This window comes from Bidens hawaiensis, unplaced genomic scaffold (assembly GCF_021521415.1).
Source record: "Bidens hawaiensis isolate Kalapana, Puna unplaced genomic scaffold, B.hawaiensis_p1.1 tig00034657_1, whole genome shotgun sequence".
NCBI lineage: Eukaryota > Viridiplantae > Streptophyta > Magnoliopsida > Asterales > Asteraceae > Bidens > Bidens hawaiensis.
This window is the reverse complement of record NW_027496009.1, coordinates 155830-177004: the sequence shown is the minus strand read 5'-3', so window position 1 is coordinate 177004 and position 21175 is coordinate 155830. Positions and strand designations below refer to the sequence as shown.

Below are 21175 nucleotides of genomic sequence, written 5' to 3'. Positions count from 1 at the left end.
TTCAAGGGTTTATTTGTAATTAAATCATTCTTTTCTAAGTCCAGGGACTGTTCTGTCATTCTTTCAAAGTTCTAATTCGTCACTCAGTTCTTAACGAATGGGAATTCATAACGAATTAGCCATTATAGCGAATATGCCTTTGTAACGAAACAGACATCTTAACGAACTGGTCCTTATAGCGAATTGGACCTTAACGAACTAATCTGGTCAACGAATGAACCCTATAAAGAAGGGGGTTCATTCGTCCCTCTCTTAGCGAATGGCCTTAGTGAATGGCCTAGTTCGCCCTTATTTCCATAACGAATGACATGCTAGTTCGCTAATCTTTCCTTAACGAATTAGTACACGAATCAAAGCTAGTTCGTTATATTCCCTTAGACGAATCAGCTAGCGAATCGCTTCTAATTCGTCAATTACTCCCTAGCGAACTAGGGTTAGGTCAGGGGATGTCAGAACATTCCCTGACATTCTTTATCCTCGTACCACTATTCCGGCGCCGCCGGAAAAACGCGATTTCGCCGGAAAAACGGGTTTTAGCTCGTTTTTCACCGTTTTTCGTCCCGTTCAATCCAGATCTGAGCTAGGGTGACTCCTAAGCTCATCATAGGTTCGGTTTATACCCGAATCCACCCGGATCTCGTGACTTAAACGGTTTAACGGTGTCGGCTCGTCGTTTAGTGCATAACTACCGGATTTAAGCTCATACAACAAAATACTATCATACCTTGGGTCGGGATCCGATTCTTCTTCTATATTTCGGCTAGAGAGGCTAGAGAGAGAGAGAGAGCTTAAGTGTGTGTGTTTGAGAGATGTAAGGGATATGTGTAAATGAATTAAATGGAGGATTAAGGGTATATATATATTTTGATCATAGGCTTAAGCCCATGGTCTTTCCTTCATTCCTCCATAACCCAAGTTCATAACCCATATCCATTTACCCAACACAAGTCCATCTCATATTCTATTCAACTAAACCGATAACGACCCGCTATAAAATAAACGAACTTTATTTTATTAATATAACCGAAAGTAGGATGTTACAGTAAAGATTTGGGCCGAAGGTCGCAAGGTCTCAAATTTGACTCATATTCTAACTATGTTTTACCACCAGCGGTCTTCGGATGATGAACTTAGGCTACCCGACACGAACGAGTTTGGTTATTAATCTAAATATATAAAATTATGTACTTTTGTGATAAAAAAAATAAAAAGTTATTGTGAAACCTGAACAGACTGAAACCGATCTCCCTTTGTCCGGCAAACGCAAAACTGGATCTAATAGCAACTGCGACGATTTGTGTGCGGATCAGGTAATTACGTCAGATCTGGTTCATTTCTTCATCGTTAATTCAGTTACAGTTGATAATATTATTAACATTTCAACTTTTATCAATCAGTTTACGAGTAGAGTAAGCAAAATGACTAGTGCCACACGAACCGGAGTTCCGAATTCAGAAGCTGTTTCCAGAGGCTATAATTTCGCTTCAACCTGGGAACAGGTTTAATTCATATTCATATTCTCAATTACTCATTCTATACTTTACAATTTCAGTTTTAGTTAATAGTTTTAAGTAGATTTATCATTAGAAATTGACCTAGGTCATCAGAAGTTGCAGAAATTAGTACAAATTTAGGCATAGACTTGAGAATTTAACAGCTGCACTAGTTCTCTAGAAATCATGAGATTGTGTAAGAAACATAATGAAAAACATGTTAATATAATGATAATATACAATGTGTATGGAAGAACATGATATTTTGGTGATGGCGTGTTTTTTATTGGACAGAATGCTCCGTTGACCGAGCAGCAACAGGCTGCGATATTAGCATTGTCTCATGCGGCTGTGGAGCGGCCATTTCCTTCCAAGTTGGTGAGGTTTTGCTAGTAGATAGTTTTAGTTGGATGCATATTGTTTGTGTGGATTGAGACTGGTAACTGAAACAGATAATATGATTTTGCGGTTGCAGGATAATATATCCAAAGAGAATAATGGTTTATCTGTTTCTACAAAGCATGGAACTGTGGAAGAATCTGGGGAAATAGACGGTGTTTTGGTCAATACAAACCAGGTGGTGTTTTGGTTCATAATAGCAGCATGCAATTAGATAGTTTATATATTATGTTGTTTAAGTATACATGCTAAATGCAAGCTTGTAGATGCTGTATTTTTAAACTGAATGTTTAGTTACTTAGTTAAAAGACTTACTGAGTTCTCATTCACCTTGATGCAGTTCTACAAATGGTTTACTGATCTTGAAGCAGCAATGAAATCAGAGGTTAGTAGGATTTTCTCTTCGCCTTGTTGTTTTCTTGTTTGTCTTGGAATCTGATTTATAATATTATTCCATAGACGGAAGAGAAGTATCAGCAATATGTTAACACCTTAACTGAAAGGATACAAACATGCGACGGTATTCTTCAACAGGTATACGCCTCTGATAAATCTTCTCATTTCTACAATTTCTCAAGTGGAAACTACTACTACTACTACTACTACTACTACTACTACTACTACTACTTTCTTTTTGCTGGAATAACATAGATAACTGTCAACTCAACCACCAGTTTTATAATAAAGGTTTGGACTTTGGACAAAAGATGTGTCGGGTCGACCCAACCTGACCTGTTTCATCACATAGTCCTTACAAAATTTTCTGTATTGAACCGTTACCCAACTATGATTACCCCACTTAGGCCTGTAAATGAACCAAACGACCACAAATGGTGCATTTTTGTGTTTGTTAGCTTATCTTTAACTGAACAAACGATTGAGCACAGACGGTTATAGGAATAGGGTTTTCTTGTTTGTGTTCGTTTGTTAAGAAATAGAATTGTTTATGTTGGTTTATGTTCATTCGTTAATAGTATAATGAACGGGTTCACGAACGTAAAGAACATAAACAAACGAATATAACTGAACATAGATAAACAGATATAAACGCACATAACTAAGCAAACACCAATTAAAAGTTAATGTTAATATTAGTATGTTCGGCCAACAGAAATCATAAAACTCGACTAAATCGTTATGGGTGATTTTCTAATTTAATAAAACTAGACAAAATTGTAATGGGCCTAACAGTACATGAATTCATAAACGAATAAACTTAAAGTAATGAACACAAATGAACGTAAACAAACTAACATAAATGTACCTAAAAGAACGGATGTAAACAAACGTGCACGAACGAGACATGTGTTCATGTTTGTTCGTTTAACTACATGAACAAGAAGCTTTTCTTCATGTTGATGAACAATTATATTCTTTCATTTCTAATGGATTTATTATTTTTAGGTTGATGAAACTCTTGATTTGTTCAATGAATTACAAATGCAACATCAAGTTGTGGCAACGAAGACCAAAACCCTTCATAATGCATGTGACCGAATGGTGGGTCCCGTTTGATTTCCTCTTAAAACTTGTTTTTCCTTTTCTTGTTCACGTGTGACAATCCAAAGTTTCGTGAAGTGTTTTTAATAAAATTAACTTTTTTCTTGCTGTATCTAGTTTAGAGGTTTTTTTTCTATGGATATCAAATGTTGCAAGCTAAAAACTGACATTTTATTAACTTTTGTGTTTTTTAGTTTAATGAAATGATGAAGATTCTTTGAACCTATCTTATACTTTCATGTCTATATTGCAGGTTGTAGAGAAGCAAAGATTGATAGAGTTTGCAGACTCCCTTCGCAGCAAACTCAATTATTTTGATGAACTAGAAAACGTAAGTCATGAATCATTGTGTGCTTATTGTAAGCTGTAATGTAAAAGCAGTTACTTTTTCTTTCTAAAAACAACATCTAGGTAACAAGTTTTCAGTTTGTACCTAGCAGTAGCTTAACGGTTAGTTGAATAAAGAAATGCAGTCATTTCTCAGCACTACAATAAGAATCTAGATCCAAGTATACATTGTTGACAAGGATTTGTTTTCCCTTAGTTTGTTAGACCATTCTTCGTTTTCTAGCAGAGCTACACTACTTATCATCTTACCTATAATTATTTTTTGGTTAAACTACAAAAATGCCAACATACTTAAGGCATCTTTTAATAGATCATGCGGCATTTCCATGAGTACATTATCTTTCTATGTATAATATCTCTGCAGGTTGCTACCAGTTTCTACTCTTCAAATACAAATGTTGCAAGTGAAAATTTTCTTCCACAGCTTAAAAAGCTTGATGAGTGCATCTCGTAAGTAAATTGCTCATAGCACTAGCTCTTATGCATAATTACTGAATTGACTGTGAGGTGATACCTCTATTTATATATAAAACTAGATAATATGGAAGCGAAATAAACTTATTTTAGGAAAGTAAATCAACTTAAATATTTTCCTGTAAAACGGTCACACACTCTCTCTCTTTCTCTCTCTAAAAACCACTTTCTCTCTCTAGAAATTAACCCCAATTCAACTCTAATTACCCTCCGATTCGCTCAATTGCACCTGCATTAGCCTCCAATTGATCATCAGTATCGTCAATCCCGTTTAATTCCGTTCAATTCCATTCAATTTCGTTCAATTCCGACGTGTTTTCGTGGTTTAATCAGGCTATTATTCGATTGTTATTATATAAGGTAACAACAGCCCTATTAACCCTTACCGGAGCTCTCCAACACGTCCATAACACCACCGCAGCTCATTATTCTCGCTGTACTGTTGTTTCCGGCTACTGTTGTTAACTGCCGCCGCCGCCGTCGTCTATTGCCGCCGCCGGAAAAACGATTAAGGCTCTGTGGAGGTTGCTGGGTTGCTGCGAGGTGTTATCATTGAAGGATCTTAGCTGATTCACCCTCTGCCGCCACCGTAACACGTCGCCGGAGCTCCGCCGTCGCCGCCGCTCAACGCCGCCGCCGCCGAAACTCAAGGGTTGTAGATTGTGTCACGTTTCTAGCTTATTCTCGTTAGCTCACGGTGTCTCGTCCCGGTTTCAATATTGGTGACTTGCTAAAATCCCGGTGAGATCGTTTCATATCTTTTATTTTTGTTGGCAATAGGCCTTGATGCTGCTAGAGTAGTCAGTCCAATTTATCTGTTACTGTGTGCCGTGTGTCTATTATTATTATTATTAGTTTTTGTTACTACTACTATTATTATTATTATTATTGATTTGGTGTTCTATTGCTTGTGTTTGTGTGATTAGTTGCAACCATAGAGCGTAGGAACCATGACTATTACCTGAGACCATGTCCTGAATCGAGGGGTGTAGGAAAGAGTAAAGATAGGGAGCGTATATTGCGTTTGGCTTCTTGGAATGTAGGAACATTAAATGGTAAGTTGTTAGAATTGGTAGATGTGCTTAAAAGACGTAGGGTTCAGATAGCATGCCTCCAGGAGACTAAGTGGAAAGGACATAGAGGGGCTGAGTGTAATGGGTATAAGTTGTGGTACTCGGGGTCTGATGGAGCTAGGAATGGAGTGGGGTTTCTAGTGGCTAAGGAAATACACACTAGTGTGGTGGAGGTGATAAGACATAATGACAGGATTATGGTGTTGAAATTAGTACTAGGAGAGGAAGTAGTGGCAGTAGTCTCCGCCTACGCGCCTCATGTAGGCCTAGGGGATCAGGAAAAGAGAGAATTTTGGGATTGCCTAGACGCAGTGGTAGGGGGCATACCAAGGGGGGAGAGGATTTGCATAGGAGGTGATTTTAATGGACACATTGGTAAGGCTAACGATGGTTTTCAAGCCGTACATGGGGGTTTCGGTTTTGGTGATAGGAATGAGACCGGAACAGATCTTCTAGAGTTTGCGGTGGCACATGACCTAGGTATTATAAATTCTTTTTTTAGGAAACGAGATTCTCATTTAATCACTTTTAGCAGTGGCGGACGCGACACGCAAATTGACTACCTTTTGATGAGGCGAGGAGACCGACGTTGGTGGAAGGACTGCAAAGTCATACCTGGGGAGGCAGTTGTGACTCAACATCGACTACTAGTGACTGATATAGCCTTCAGAAATAAGCTGACTGTTCGAGAGAAGAAAGGTACACCGAGAATTCGATGGGGAAATTTGAAGGACGAAAATCTCCTACTGTTTAAGGATAAACTCATACTGCATACGCGGGCTCGACTAAATGGGGACTCAACTCATATATGGGAAGCTATGGAGACAAAGATCATCCAAGTAGCAAAGGAGACTCTCGAGGTCACAACAGGAAAGTCAAGTGGGCATAAGGAGTCTTGGTGGTGGAATGACGCAGTGCAAGACAAGATAAGGGACAAACAAGGATGTTTTAGGGAGCTAATGAGGTGCACGAATGAGGAGGAGCGAGTGGAATTGAGGGACAACTACAAAACGGCCAAGATAGAGGCAAAGAAGGCAGTGGCGGAAGCAAAGAAGGCGGCCTTTAAACGGATGTATGAAAGTCTAGAAACAAAAGAGGGGGAACATGCTATGTTTAAGATTGCCAAAGCCAGGGAGCGTAGAAGGCAAGATCTAGGACCGGTGAAGTTCATAAAGGATACAGATGGGCATGTACTGGTCAAGGAGCAGGACATCAAGCTAAGATGGCAAACCTACTTCCACAATCTTTTTAACAATGGGAGAGCTTACCAAGAAGAACATGACAACACAAACTTTCAACGACAACAATCGAATAACTGCTACTGCCGACGGATCACACGAGAAGAGGTGAAGGACACACTTAGGAGGATGGGAAGGTCTAAGGCGGTTGGCCCAGACAACATACCCATCGAGGTGTGGAAGTGTCTGGGGGAGGAAGGAGTCATGTGGTTAACTACTCTGTTCAATAGTATTCTCAAATCAGATAAGATGCCAGACCAGTGGAGGAGCAGCGTTGTAGTTCCTATCTATAAGAACAAAGGAGACGCCCAATGTTGTGGTAACTACCGAGGAATCAAACTACTAAGTCATACTATGAAGCTATGGGAAAGAGTGATTGAGGTTAGACTTAGACGAGAAACTCATGTTACGGTCAACCAATTTGGCTTCATGCCGGGGCGTTCCACCACAGAGGCAATACACCTTATAAGAAGATTAATGGAAACGTATAGGGAGAAGAAGCGTGATCTACATATGGTGTTTATTGACCTAGAAAAGGCCTACGACAGTGTGCCACGACAGGTGCTCTGGGAGTGCTTGGAGGGTAGAAGAGTGCCCAGGAAATACATAGAGATAATTATGGATATGTATACCAGGAGTGAAACAAGTGTCCGTGCGCCAGTGGGGGATACTGATTTCTTTCCTGTAGAGGTAGGTCTTCACCAGGGGTCAGCGTTGAGCCCGTTTCTTTTTGCAGTAGTCTTGGATGAGTTGTCAAAGTCGATTCAGGGGACTCTCCCGTGGTGCATGATGTTCGCAGACGATATTGTGTTACTTGCTGAGAAAAAACAAGATCTAAACATGAGGCTTGAGGAGTGGCGAACAACCTTAGAGACAAAAGGTTTAAAGATTAGCCGATCTAAGACGGAGTACCTACACTGTGATTTTGGTGAGATAAACGACAGTGAAGACGCACACATCACAATTGAAGGGCAGGTGGTCCCGCAGGTAACGAAGTTCAAGTATTTAGGATCATTTGTACAGAGCGATGGGGAATTAGACAGTGATGTGACCCACCGAGTTCAGGTAGGATGGTGTAGATGGAAAGCAGCCACAGGTATATTGTGCGACAAGAGTTTCCCGACTAATCTGAAGGGAAAATTCTATAGGGTGGCAGTTAGACCTGCATTGCTATATGGAACAGATTGTTGGGCCATCAAGAAGGCACAAGTGCGGAAGATGGAGGTAGCAGAAATGAGAATGCTACGTTGGATGTGTGGGCACACAAGGCTAGACAGAATAAGAAACGTTGTGCTTCGCGAGAGATTAGGGGTGGCGAACATAGCAGACAAGATAAGAGAGTGGAGATTGAGATGGTTTGGACATGTAAAGAGAAGACAGACGACGAATCCTGTTAGATCCGTAGAAAACATTACTATAGAGGGGAGGAGGGGTAGAGGACGACCGAAATTGACTTGGGATGAGAGGATTAGGCATGATTTGATAGACCTAAACCTCTCCGAGGACATGGTTGAGAATAGGAATTCGTGGAGAAGTAGAATTAAAGTTAAGGATTTTTAGAGAGAATTGAATACCTTAGGGCTTAGACTTAACTTATTTAGGTCACATACCATAATGGTATTTCCCTTACATATTTTATTATTATTATTATTATTAGCTTTTATATTGCGGTTAAACTGTGACCTTATTATTAATATTATTATAATTAGTAGTAGTTTTTTATATAACTGTTAAACTTTGATTTCCTTTTTTTTGCTTCATACACATGTTCTTAGAGCCGAGGGTCTCTCTGGAAGCCACCTCTTTATTCCTTTGGATAGAGGTACGGTGTGCCTACATCCCACCCTCCCCAGACCCTACCTATAGCTCTGCTGTCGCTGGGATTTTACTGGGTATGATTGATTGATATTGATTGAAATCAATCTTAAATAATATAGAATCCTAACATGATACCAATATAGTCTAATAACATTCCTCTTTCATTTTCTTCTTTCAAAGAGAACTCTAAATCTTTGTTTAGGTGAAAACTGTTTTACTAGAGTTTTTTATATTTAACTTGTTAGTTGTATTTAGTTATAATTAGGGTTTTAGCCCATGTAGTTGGTTAAAGCCCATGGGCCTTTTATGGGTTGAAAGCTAGGGTTTGTTTGTGTATAAATAGATGTAGTTGTCTTTGTATTATTCACACATTCAAGTAATAAACATTACTTTCACTACAATCATCTTCTTCTTTACATGGTATCAGAGCTACGGCTCTCGATACAAACCCTAGCCGCGATCTGACCCGAACCCGAGTCTGACCAGCCGTCACCAGCAGCCTTCAGATCTGAAACAAGCTCCTGCCTTGTTGTTATGTCCTGTCACGAAATCCTTTTTTTCGACCGTGAAAGTATTGTTCACCGACGAGCACTGTTCACGTTGGAATCACTGTTCACGCCGGAATCAATGTTCATCGGAATACTGTTCACGCCGGAATCACTGTTCACCCCGGAGTACTGTTCATCGCCGGAATTACTGTTCACGCCGGAAATCACTATCCAGACCGGAAATTACTGTTCACGTGGAAGTCACTGTTCACTGCCGGAAGTTACTGTTCGTTTGCCGGAATTTCTGTTCACTGCCGGAAAGTTACTGTTCGCTGCCGGAATTACTGTTCGCTGCCGGGATTTACTGTTCACGACGAGTAACTGTTCACGTTGGAATCACTGTTCACGCCGGAATCAATGTTCATCGGAATACTGTTCACGCCGGAATCACTGTTCACCCCGGAGTACTGTTCATCGCCGGAATTACTGTTCACGCCGGAAATCACTATCCAGACCGGAAATTACTGTTCACGTGGAAGTCACTGTTCACTGCCGGAAGTTACTGTTCGTTTGCCGGAATTTCTGTTCACTGCCGGAAAGTTACTGTTCGCTGCCGGAATTACTGTTCGCTGCCGGGATTTACTGTTCACGACGAGTAACTGTTTACGCCGGAAATCTGTTCCCGCCCTCCACTCGCACTTGTTACTGTTCAGTCAATTTTCAGTTTCGTGTATCATTATGGGCGAAAATAAATACATGTATACATTTACTAAAGAGGAGCATGATCTTATTCAACGGTTTCTTACCTCCCAGTTGCCTCATCCTCAAACCAGCTCGGCACATTCAGGTAAACCTTCTAGCCTTGACTTATCATGGGTGATTGATTATGGAGCCACACATCACATGACTGGGAATCGGGGTATTTTTTCTAGTCTTCAAAATGTTTCCCATGCACCGGTACGTCTTGCCGATGGATCTTCATGTCCCGTTCCCGGCATAGGATCCATCAGTAACTCGGAAAACCTAAAACTGTCTTATATCCTATTTGTTCCTAAATTTCCTACCAGTCTTTGTTCAGTGTGTCAGATTACCAAACAAAACAACTGTTTTGTGACCTTTTACCCAACTCACTGCGTTTTCCATGAACTAGGAACAAACCGGGTAATTGGTACTGGTTTTGAATCAGGAGGTCTCTATCGTATATCCCCGTTTTCGCATCCTGTAGCAAACTTATGTGATTCCGCTGTCAGGGAGGCTCACTGTCGGTTAGGTCATCCCTCTACAGCGGTTCTGAGGCAAATGCGACCAGATTTACCACTTTCGTCTTTTAATTTTCATTGTGAGTCGTGTCAACTTGGTAAACATACCAGGTGTCCCTATCCCCCTAGGGTGCCCAAACGAGTCAGTTCTTGTTTTGAACTATTGCATTCTGATGTATGGGGTCCTTGCCCTATCAAATCTACGTTGGGTTTTGAATATTTTATTACCTTTATTGATGACTATTCTCGCACTACTTGGGTTTATTTGTTGAAATCTCGTAGTGAGGTATTTTCCATATTTCGAGAATTTAATGCTTATGTTCAAAACCAATTTAACACCACCATTAAAACTTTACGATCTGATAATGCTAAAGAATATTTTTCCACCGACTTTTCTTCATACTTAAAAACCAACGGCATTATTCATGAATCATCGTGTGCTTATACATCTCAACAAAATGGTGTGTCCGAACGCAAAAATCGTCACATATTGGATGTTGCTCGCACAATCATGATTCAATCACGTGTTCCTCATCGTTTTTGGGGAGATGCCGTTCTCACTGCCACATATCTGATTAACCGCATGCCCTCAACCGTTCTTCATGGTAAAACACCGTTTTCTGTACTATTTCCCAACGATGATCCATTTCCTCTCGCACCTAAAGTATTTGGTTGCGTCACCTATGTTCATGACCATCGTTCGAAAACCATCAAACTTGATCCCCGAGCCATTCGTTGTGTCTTTCTTGGTTACTCACGGGTTCAAAAAGGGTATCGATGCTATAGCCCATCACTTCACCGATACTTTACTAGTGCCGATGTCACTTTTCACGAGTCTTCTTACTTTCCCGAGTGTTCCACTCCTGTTTCTGACCCGTTTCCCGACCTCGATATACCCACATCTCCCTTCCTCCCCACCATTCCTGTGTCGATTCCCTCTACCGATCCAATCTCTGCTGATTCTAACCCACCGACAGAACCTCCGCCACTGCTTTTCACATATGCTAGGCGAGGTAAGGGTCAAATATCAGAGACACTTGATTCACATTCAGGCCACAACCCCGAAATACCCTCAGATCCTCCGTCTGCATCCGAACAATCTACACCTCTCACTGATACATCCTTACCCGATCCGACACATTTACTAGAAGCTACCCCTGATACACCCGTTTATGATCCTCTTGGTGCACCACTACCCGATATACCTATTTCTTTTCGCAAAGAACCCGGGAAATGCACTCGTTACCCAATTCAGGACTATATTGCCTACATCCACCTATCTCCTGAATCTCATGCGTACACCACTACTCTTGATTCCTACCCGATTCCCAAAAATGTGACGAGCGCTCTCGCTCACCCAGGATGGCGAAAGGCTATGGAAGACGAAATTGGGGCTCTAAGGTCCAATCATACATGGGATCTTGAAACACTTCCTAAAGGGAAGCGTATTGTTGGTTGTCGTTGGGTGTTTACGGTTAAACTACACCCGGACGGCTCCTTACATCGCTTGAAGGCTCGGTTGGTCGCAAAAGGGTATTCTCAGGCATATGGCATTGATTATGATGAAACCTTCTCGCCAGTTGCTAAAATGCCATCTGTCCGTATTTGTATTGCTCTTGCTGCCATTAATCATTGGCCGCTCCACCAGCTTGATGTCAATAACGCCTTTCTTAATGGTGTTCTTGAGGAGGAGGTATATATGGAGCAGCCACCAGGGTTCGTTGTTGAGGAGGAGGCCTCGAAAATTTGCAGACTACGTCGTTCTCTATATGGTCTTAAACAGTCTCCCAGAGCATGGTTTGGTCGATTCTCTAGCGTTATGGGACAGTTTGGGATGACTCGGAGTGCCTACGATCACTCTGTCTTCTTTAGACACCAGAAAGGAAAGAGGATTATCGTAGTTGTTTATGTGGATGACATTATAATCACAGGTGATGACGAGGTCGGGATCACCGAACTCAAGCAGTTTCTTCAGTCTTAGTTTCAGGTCAGCGACTTAGGTCGATTGAGGTATTTCCTTGGCATAGAAGTTTCTCGCTCTCCACAAGGAATACTTCTCTCCCAACGAAAGTATGTCCTTGATATGTTGACTGAATGTGGCTTACTGGGTTGTAAACCTGTTGATACCCCAATGCTTCCTACAAAGAAATTCCTCCCAAAGGAAGGAGATCCAATGAAAGATCCTGAGCGATACAGACGGTTGGTTGGTAAACTTAATTATTTAACCATCATACGACCGGATATCTCCTTTACTGTTAGTGTTCTGAGCCAATTTATGGCTGCGCCATACACCGGTCACTGGGATGCTGCCATTCGTGTCTTAAGATATCTTAAGACCTCACCTGGTTTGGGTATATTATACTCTGATCAGGGTCATTGTCGTATGGGTGCCTTCACGGAAGAAGGAGATGGTCGGATATCATGGTTCTCAGATGCAGATTGGGCAGGTTGTCCGATTTCTCGACGATCTACCACCGGATATTGTGTGTTTGTCGGAGGAAATCTTGTATTATGGAAGAGTAAGAAGCAACACACGGTTTCCCGGTCAAGTGCCGAATCGGAGTATAGAGCCATGGCAGATGTAACATCAGAGATGACATGGGTATGTCGTCTTCTCATAGAACTCGGGGTTGTTTCTAATGACTTGATGCGGTTATACTGTGATAGTCAATCAGCCATTCACATAGCCAAGAATCAAGTATTTCATGAGAGGACAAAACATATTGAGGTCGACTGCCACCTTATCAGAGATCGAGTAGTAGGCACACAAACTGATCCTCCATCTATTCAACCAGTTCATGTGAAGACAAATTTTCAGCTAGCAGACATTCTAACTAAACCGCTCTGGAAAGCTCAGATAGATTTTATTTGTAACAAGTTGGGCATGATTAACATCTATGCTCCAACTTGAGGAGGAGTGTTAGTTGTATTTAGTTATAATTAGGGTTTTAGCCCATGTAGTTGGTTAAAGCCCATGGGCCTTTTATGGGTTGAAAGCTAGGGTTTGTTTGTGTATAAATAGATGTAGTTGTCTTTGTATTATTCACACATTCAAGTAATAAACATTACTTTCACTACAACCATATTCTTCTTTACATAACTCTTGCATTCATTTGAACGAACTTTTGCATTTATATACAAATGCTCTATGTTGTGCAATATTTAGGTATGTTGAAAATAATCCACAGTACGCTGAGTCTGGTGTTTATCTTGTCAAATTTCGTCAACTTCAAGTATGTAGCACACTTTTCCTTCTATAAATCAAGTTTTAAATTTCTCAATTTGAAATTTTCCGAACGGTTGAGATTATATCGAGTTAATGTAATTACAGTCTCGAGCCTTGGGAATGATACGCGCTCATGTTCTTTCTGTTCTCAAAAGCAGTACTTCTCAGGTAACATATCTGAGCAAATTTTCTTTGCTAATATGGAATGTTCAAAAAGTTATTTTTATTTATTATTTTCTTGGAAAGGTCCAAAGTGCCCTTCGCGGTAGTAGCGGAAATAAAGCTGCTGTTTTTGAGGGTGTTGAGGCATCTATCATTTATGTTCGCTTCAAGGCAGCTGCAAGTGAGGTAATAATAGCTCACTTTCTAAGTTCCCTAGTATATAAATGTTGGATCTGCAAATTTTAAAATGTCTGCATATTATTCTGCTATCCGGTAAAAGAATAAGCTAATAGTAGGCATATATGCAGCTTAAACCGGTGCTAGAAGAAATTGAAAGAAGGGCTTCAAGGAAAGAATATGTTCAACTTCTTTCTGAGTGTCACAGAATATATTGTGAACAACGGCTATCTTTGGTGAGCTGATCTATAATCATTTCATATTTTTATTTATATGCTATGTTTGTCAGGTTATCAAGCTTTCTTTATTTGATGCAATTGCAATTGTCATCTAGGTGAAAGGCATAGTATCACAAAGGATTTCGGAGTATTCCAAAAAGGAGACATTACCTTCATTAACAAGATCAGGGTGTGCATACTTGATGCAGGTAGATAGTTATGAAGATCATTTTTCATGATTTTCCATTAGCTAATAGGAACTTGTTTAACAGTGTACGCAATCACTTTGACAGGTATGCCAGCTGGAGCACCAACTATTTGACCATTTTTTTCCATCAACATCAGAGGATATCTCAAGTTTGGCTCCTTTGATAGATCCTCTGTATGCTTCATTCTCTTTGGGCCTATTATATATTTTTCACTTTATTCCTTATATTCATACATAATTCTTCTCTCTCTGTTCTTCCCTTTTCCTTTGTTGACCATAAGTTTAATTTAACAATAGTCTAGCAACACACCATATTATATATATTATAAAAGGTAAATTTTGATTGCGAGTGAACAACACTATTCACTTCTTACAACCGCTTTTAGCATGGCTTTTTCCAAGTTACAAAGGGCCTCTTGAAACATACCATGACCCAAAAGTTTTTTATTTTTGTTTTTCTTTCCTTTTTTTTAATCAATTATGTTATGCCATGTGGACCATAAAGTTCCGAGTATGTCGTTGCGACGTGCTTATTGTTATTTACATATCGATGTAAATTTTGTTTAAAACCAAATTGTTAATGGTAACAAGTGATCGAAGCATAAACGAACACACCATCAAAACTGAGTCACATTTTACTCTTTTTTTTATTTTTATTTTTTTAATTTTTTTTGTAAATTGATGCCATTTACCCTTTTTACCATTCAACATGAATATTTTAATGTATGCATATTCGACTCTAATTTTTTACATGGGTTTATGTGTAATTTATAAACTATTGTAAATACTCTATGCTTAATGAAATACACAAACATGCAGTATCGTGCGGGCACAAATACTAGCTTGATTAACTATATTTGTTGAAATATGTTGTCTTTTGGAGATTGTATCGTTCATCAAACATCACTACATTGGTAACAAGCTCAGTCTGCCATGTAGAACGACAATGCCATTTTAGCCTGTTGATTCACTTGTAATAAGGCTTAATCATATTATGCTCTAAAAATTTTTCTAAAGTTCTAATATCTGGAAAACCCGCATTATATCACTATTTGTGTTGATCTAATTTCAGTAGATGCTTTGCAGATGTACTTACTTGTATGATACGCTGCGACCGAAGCTTATTCATGAAACGAATCTAGACATTCTTTGTGAATTAGTGGATATTCTTAAAATAGAAGTGATAGGGGAACAGCTCAGCAGACGAAGTGAATCTTTGGCTGGTATACGTCCTACATTAGACAGAATTCTAGCAGATATTCATGAAAGATTAACCTTCCGTGCACGTACTCATATTCGTGATGAGGTATGTGGCATGTTTATGCTCAATCCCTTCTTTATTGTAGAAATAATTTCACAACAAACTAATGATCCTAACATATACTTAATAATCATCATTTCAAAATATAATTGAAATAAACTTCATTCCATTATCCAAACACATGCATTTGTTATTAAACATAAAGACTGTTTATAAAGAGTTGCTTTATACAAAACATTATATAAACAAGTGGGATGTACAATCCCACTTGCTGATTTGATGTTCTCTATAAAACATTTTTTTGTAAACAATCTATTTATGTTTAATATCCAAGACACATGTTTGGTTAATAAAATGATCATTTCAGGCATAAGTTTGAAAGAAAAAAGGTTTATAAAACATGCAACATTATCAACCATTTACATGTGTATTGTGTACACATTGAACAATAAGTACAAACACAAAAAAAAGATGGTTTGAGAAGCATGAACCATTATTGTTGAACTACCAATGGACTGTCCTCTACTTTCTTGGTGTGTTATTTGCTAAACAAATGGCGTACGCTTTTTACATATATCAAAATCAGATTACTTTGCAATATAGTAAAAGTAAGACCTTCATAAGATATGATAAGCAATTCTGCCATTTGAATTCTGCTGCATCTTTATCTCAGATAGCAAATTATCTTCCTTTGGATGAAGATCTTGATTACCCTCGAAAGTTGGAACAGTCAACTCAAACCCAATCTGACCCCGGTTCTGTAAGTTCTTGATCACTTTCTTATAAGTTTTTGTTTTCTGTAAAGGTAAAATTATTTATTTGATAAAAAATATTAGCAAACTGCTTTTTATACTGATATAAAGGTAAAAGTTGCAGGTGGATCAAAGTTCAGATGTTTTCAAGACTTGGTACCCTCCACTTGAGAAAACTGTATCTTGTCTTTCCAAATTATATAACTGTCTGGAACAAGCAGTTTTTACTGGCTTAGCACAGGTATTAGCGATTTCACAGATTGTTATGTTTTAATGTGTAACTAACTGCAAATGCTTTCTTATTCATTGTTCAGGAAGCTGTTGAGTTTTGTTCTCTATCCATCCAAGTAAGCATAGTCAGCTGCTGATAGTATAAACTATATAGTTTATTAAAACAAATCTTTAATGCTTGTTATATATATTCGATGCAGAAAGCAAGCAAACTTGTTGCCAAAAGGTCATCACAAATGGATGGGCAACTTTTTCTTATTAAACACCTTCTTATCTTACGAGAACAGGTCTTGACTCACCACCCTTTTACCATTATTAATCTTTGAGAACATTGCACTGCTCCTTGTGGTTTGATCATATTGCAAGTTTGGTTCCGAAATTTTAAAGTTTGCAAACTTAGTCCAAACATTTGTGAGAGGGTTGCACACTTGCACGTTTAGTTTCCACCGTTAATCCAGTTTAGTCTTTAACAGAAAAGTGATGTCAAGTGCCATTCATGTGAGGGTAATTGTGTTTTTTCAAATTTGGAACCCTAATATAACACTCTTTCAAACTACAGAACTTCTAGCGTCGACTTCATCGCCTTCGATTATGCACTAAACCTTTGATTTTGCACTGATCAAAGGTGATGAAGTCAACATTAGGAGTTATGGCGTTTGAAAGGGTGTTTTATTAGGTTATCAAATTTGAAAATACACAATAACCCTGATATGAATGGCACATGTCACATGACATCACTTTTCCGTTACAAACTAACTGGGATTTACGGTAGTGACTAAACGTGCAACCCTCTCCTAAATGTCTGGACTAAGCTTGCCATATGGTCAAACAGAAGGACCGTTTGTACCGTTTTCTCTAATATTTTAACTGGGATTTAACGTTTATTTCAGATTGCACCTTTTGACATAGAATTCTCAGTCACACACAAGGAACTAGATTTCTCCCACTTGTTGGTTAGTATTTCCTTGAAGACTTTTTAATGAAAATAATCTTTTATATCTTGAAATTAGTTTTAAAAGCTTTTACTGGTTTATATGTGTTTAGGAGCATCTAAGACGGATTCTTAGAGGTCAAACCTCATTATTTGACTGGTCAAGGTCAACAACTTCTTTAGCGAGGACATTGTCACCTCGAGTGTTGGAAAGTCAAATTGATGCAAAGAAGGAACTTGAGAAAAACCTTAAGGCCACATGTGAAGAGTTCATCATGTCAGTCACTAAATCAGTAGTTGATCCCATGCTATCTTTTGTTACAAAGGTTATCTTCTTTTTAACACTTACAACTCTATTTCATTAAAACATGACAATAACACATCTGTGTTTGTTTTTGTCTTTCTTGAAGGTGACAGCTGTCAAAGTTGCATTGTCATCAGGTGGTCAAAATCAAAAGTTAGAGTCAGCTATGGGAAAACCGCTCAAGGATCAAGCTTTTGCTACACCAGATAAGGTTGCAGAAATTGTCCAAAAGGTATGCTTTTGCCCAAATTATTATCTTTTAAATAAATAATTAGTGTCAAATATGGTTAACCGAAATTATATTATTTTAATAACCGTTTGGTACAGGTAAATGCAGCTATGCAGAACGAGTTGCCAAAAGTGATGGAGAAAATGAAGCTGTATCTGCAAAATCCATCCACTCGTACAATACTTTTCAAACCAATTAAGTAAGATGTTTATTTTAGTTTTCTTGAATTTCCAGCATAAAATCATGGAATTTTTATTTTATTTTATTTATTATTATCATTATTTTTATGTTTGGGATGATGCAGGACGAATATCATAGAAGCCCATGAACAAGTGTTATCGCTGCTGAAAAAAGAGTACAATGAGGAGGAAATAACCACCATTAGTATGGTGTCCATTCAGGAACTGGAATCACAGCTCAATAATCTCATATAAAGTTGGATAATCAGAAATAGATGCCAAAACGATCATCAAGCACGAAATTCATTAATCGTTTTAAACCTCCGGCATCATTGTAGTTTTTTGTGTATGATCTGTTTGTTAGGTTTTTGTCATTGACTAACAATTTAATATTTTTATGGACTGTTAATTGTATAGAATTGTATGACAGATAGACTTGTGTTGCTGAAAATTATAAAATACCATAAAAAGTTTTCTTACAAATAATCGTCATACTTTCTAAACACATATAGTTTAGACTATAACAGTCTAACTTGCAGCATGCATCATACCAGGATGTAAGCTCTATGCGCATCTATTGCAAAACCTGCACATTATCTCAGTTAGGTTTGAATTCTATTACTATAGTCTTTAGTTGATTAACTAATCATTAACAATAGCTGAAGAAACACTAAATGACCCCGGCAGATTAAGGATAATCTTAGGGTTAAGTAGATGTTTCCCACGAGGGTTAGGTCCGGCAAAGATGGTTATTCTTCTCAACCTGCAAAACAGACACCGTAAGCTCGTCACTGAGAAGAGGGGGGGGGGGGGGGTTCCTCTTGTGACCACCCTCCGGCGTGAGAATCAGGCTAGATTGCTCTGAATATAAGTGTATATAGAGAGAAATAGCTAGAGAGAAGATGATGATACCGTTCCAAGGTGTTGGAGTATTTATAGCCGAAGGTAGGTTTTCAAGCAGGTATGGCCAGCTGTATAATATTCCTTTTCCACCAACTACGGGCTACGTTCGTGCCACGATGGGAGTTGGTGGGTAGGCAGCGGCTGATAGTGACATTTTATACTGGAGCGTGCTCCTCCTCGTACTATTGTCAGTGAGCTGTCACCCTATGATTGGTTCATGGGCTGCTTTTGTCAGATCTTGTCTATTTGTCCATACCTTGGTAGGTATAGTACAAAAGATCTTCTGGAAGCGTACGGACTGGCTCTTTTGGGCGGGAATATTCCCGCCCTGCTCATTCCTTCTTCAGGTGACATTGCTGAAGTATAGAGTTAGTGCCTTATGCGTGTAGCCTTACTGTTAGTGCGGGTAGCCTTCCTTCTTGGCTTGTACCCACAGCTGCGGGGACAGGCAGGGTACTGTACCAAGGGAGGCTTTCCTACGGGAACAGCTGGCTTACTGCGTGTAAGGTCTTCATCTCTCTGAGCATGGTGGGTCCTGCGGATCCAGTTGGTCTTTGCGCAGACGTACCTCTTCAAGGTGAGTCTTGCGGGTCCAACTGGGCTTTGCGGGGACCTACCTCTTCAAGTCCCCCCAGTCCATTGTTGTTCTCATGAATTGTTAATAAGTGAGGGGAACTTTTGGACTTTAAGCAAGGGGTTTTAAAGAGGGATTTTCGTTTTTTAAGGTTCTCCGTGGGGATTCTTCCCGCGGTTTTCCTAATGTCACTTGCAGAAAATTCAAGACTTTTCTGCCCGATCTTTGGGTATGATGCGGGTAGGTGTAACCTCTTCGCAAGTCGGGAGCGTTGAGTTTCACTTGTAGATTCTCCACGAGGTTTTGGTAGTTTTTGACATAGTGATCAGTTATGTTAAACAACCAATTCCACATTGGAGCTTCAAACAATCTAGTTCTCAACGTTCCCGCCATGCGGGGGTGTTATTTCTCTTTCCGCAAGCATGGCCGATAAGATCGATCTTCTTGGCTTCAATTCCCTGCAAGTGCTAAGTATGTGAAGGGTTTCGCCTTGACACTGTACCCGCACTTGTCTTATGGTTTCTTGCTTTCCAAGGTAAGGGGGTATATTCCCTCTTATTTTTGAATCTTTTTGAATCCTTTTGGAATTCGGAGAGTTGGTGAAAGGATAAGGACAGTCCAAACGGTTGAAGGGACGTTGGCGTCTTCTGACGGTTTCAGGATGTGCAGGAAGTTATGACGACGTGACAGCATGTGGTCAATCAGGACGCTTTTTCAGGCGCGTGGGCGCGAGTTTCATGACACACGCCATTCCGACACCTGTTGCCAGCTTGCTTTATCCACACGTGTCGCCGTGGCATTGCGCCTGCGCTTTCTCTCTCATCCGCATTAAATTCATCGCATTCATTGCGATGAGTATATAAGGGGGAGAGGGTGCATTTCGTCCATTATCTTCACTTCGCTCTCCTTTTCCTTTTAAGCGATTTCCGGCGAATACTCATCTTTTCCGGCGAGCATTCTCCTGATACCGCTTTCTTTCATCTTTAACATTTAAAAAATGTCTTCTTCTACTCATGACCCGGAGGTTAACGTCGAGGAGTCCGACGTTTACCTCGAGAACCCTACGTCCACGTCCGATTAGGACGATAAGAGTACTGCTGGCGAGTGTCAGTGTACTCTTTCTGTCGATGTATACCATTACATCGTCAAGAAGTTCATGCTGGAGCCCTATGAGCCAGAGTTCCCGGAGGCCCACCAGACGGTGTACGATGCCCCTAAGGGCAAGATAGGGGTTTACGCTTCGTTCTTCCTATATGGGAATCTAAGATTCCCATTAACGAAGTTCGTATACCGTGTTTTGGAGAAACACGGTGTTCATCTGACAGAGGTGCACCCAATGGCAATTGCCAAAGTTCGCCATTTCGAATGGGTGTGCCGTATTTTGGGTATCGAGCCTCGAGTCGACCGCCTGATGACCTTCTATACTTGGAGGTGCATCCAGGGTTGGTATACCCTTGTCACTCGGATCAAGGGTTTGAAGATCTGCGCTACTAAGCGTAGTCTTCGTTCTTGGAAGCGGGAGTTTTTCTACATTTCTGCTCGTGTCGTTCCCATCGCGATGACGTTCAAGAATGGGAAGGCACTTCCCAACCTTCCGGCCTCCAATTACCAGGAGACGGAATGGTTCACCAAGATTTCCCAGATTCGGACTCCTGTTTATCGCTTCGCGGAGTCTGGGATGGTCATGCTTGGGATGAGCCGCGTGTGGAAGGATGCCGGGTCTGGGACGC

The 21175-nt window shown here is 39.9% G+C and overlaps 1 protein-coding gene across 1 annotated transcript; it reads left to right on the top strand.

Moving 5' to 3' along the window:
• The first annotated feature begins 1212 nt into the window (after window positions 1-1212).
• Window positions 1213-18475, top strand: LOC143586441 (conserved oligomeric Golgi complex subunit 3-like). The gene is made up of 25 exons (XM_077067988.1): window positions 1213-1310; window positions 1398-1499; window positions 1788-1871; window positions 1969-2070; window positions 2233-2277; window positions 2352-2426; window positions 3297-3392; window positions 3646-3723; window positions 4105-4190; window positions 13257-13323; window positions 13422-13484; window positions 13563-13664; window positions 13787-13891; window positions 13990-14082; window positions 14167-14255; window positions 15168-15387; window positions 16016-16102; window positions 16219-16335; window positions 16409-16441; window positions 16526-16612; window positions 17216-17278; window positions 17370-17582; window positions 17667-17792; window positions 17888-17988; window positions 18094-18475. Exons 2-25 carry the CDS (start codon window positions 1419-1421, stop codon window positions 18221-18223), a joined length of 2343 nt encoding a protein of 780 aa, XP_076924103.1. The 5' UTR covers window positions 1213-1310; window positions 1398-1418; the 3' UTR covers window positions 18224-18475.
• Window positions 18476-21175: the final 2700 nt, after the last annotated feature.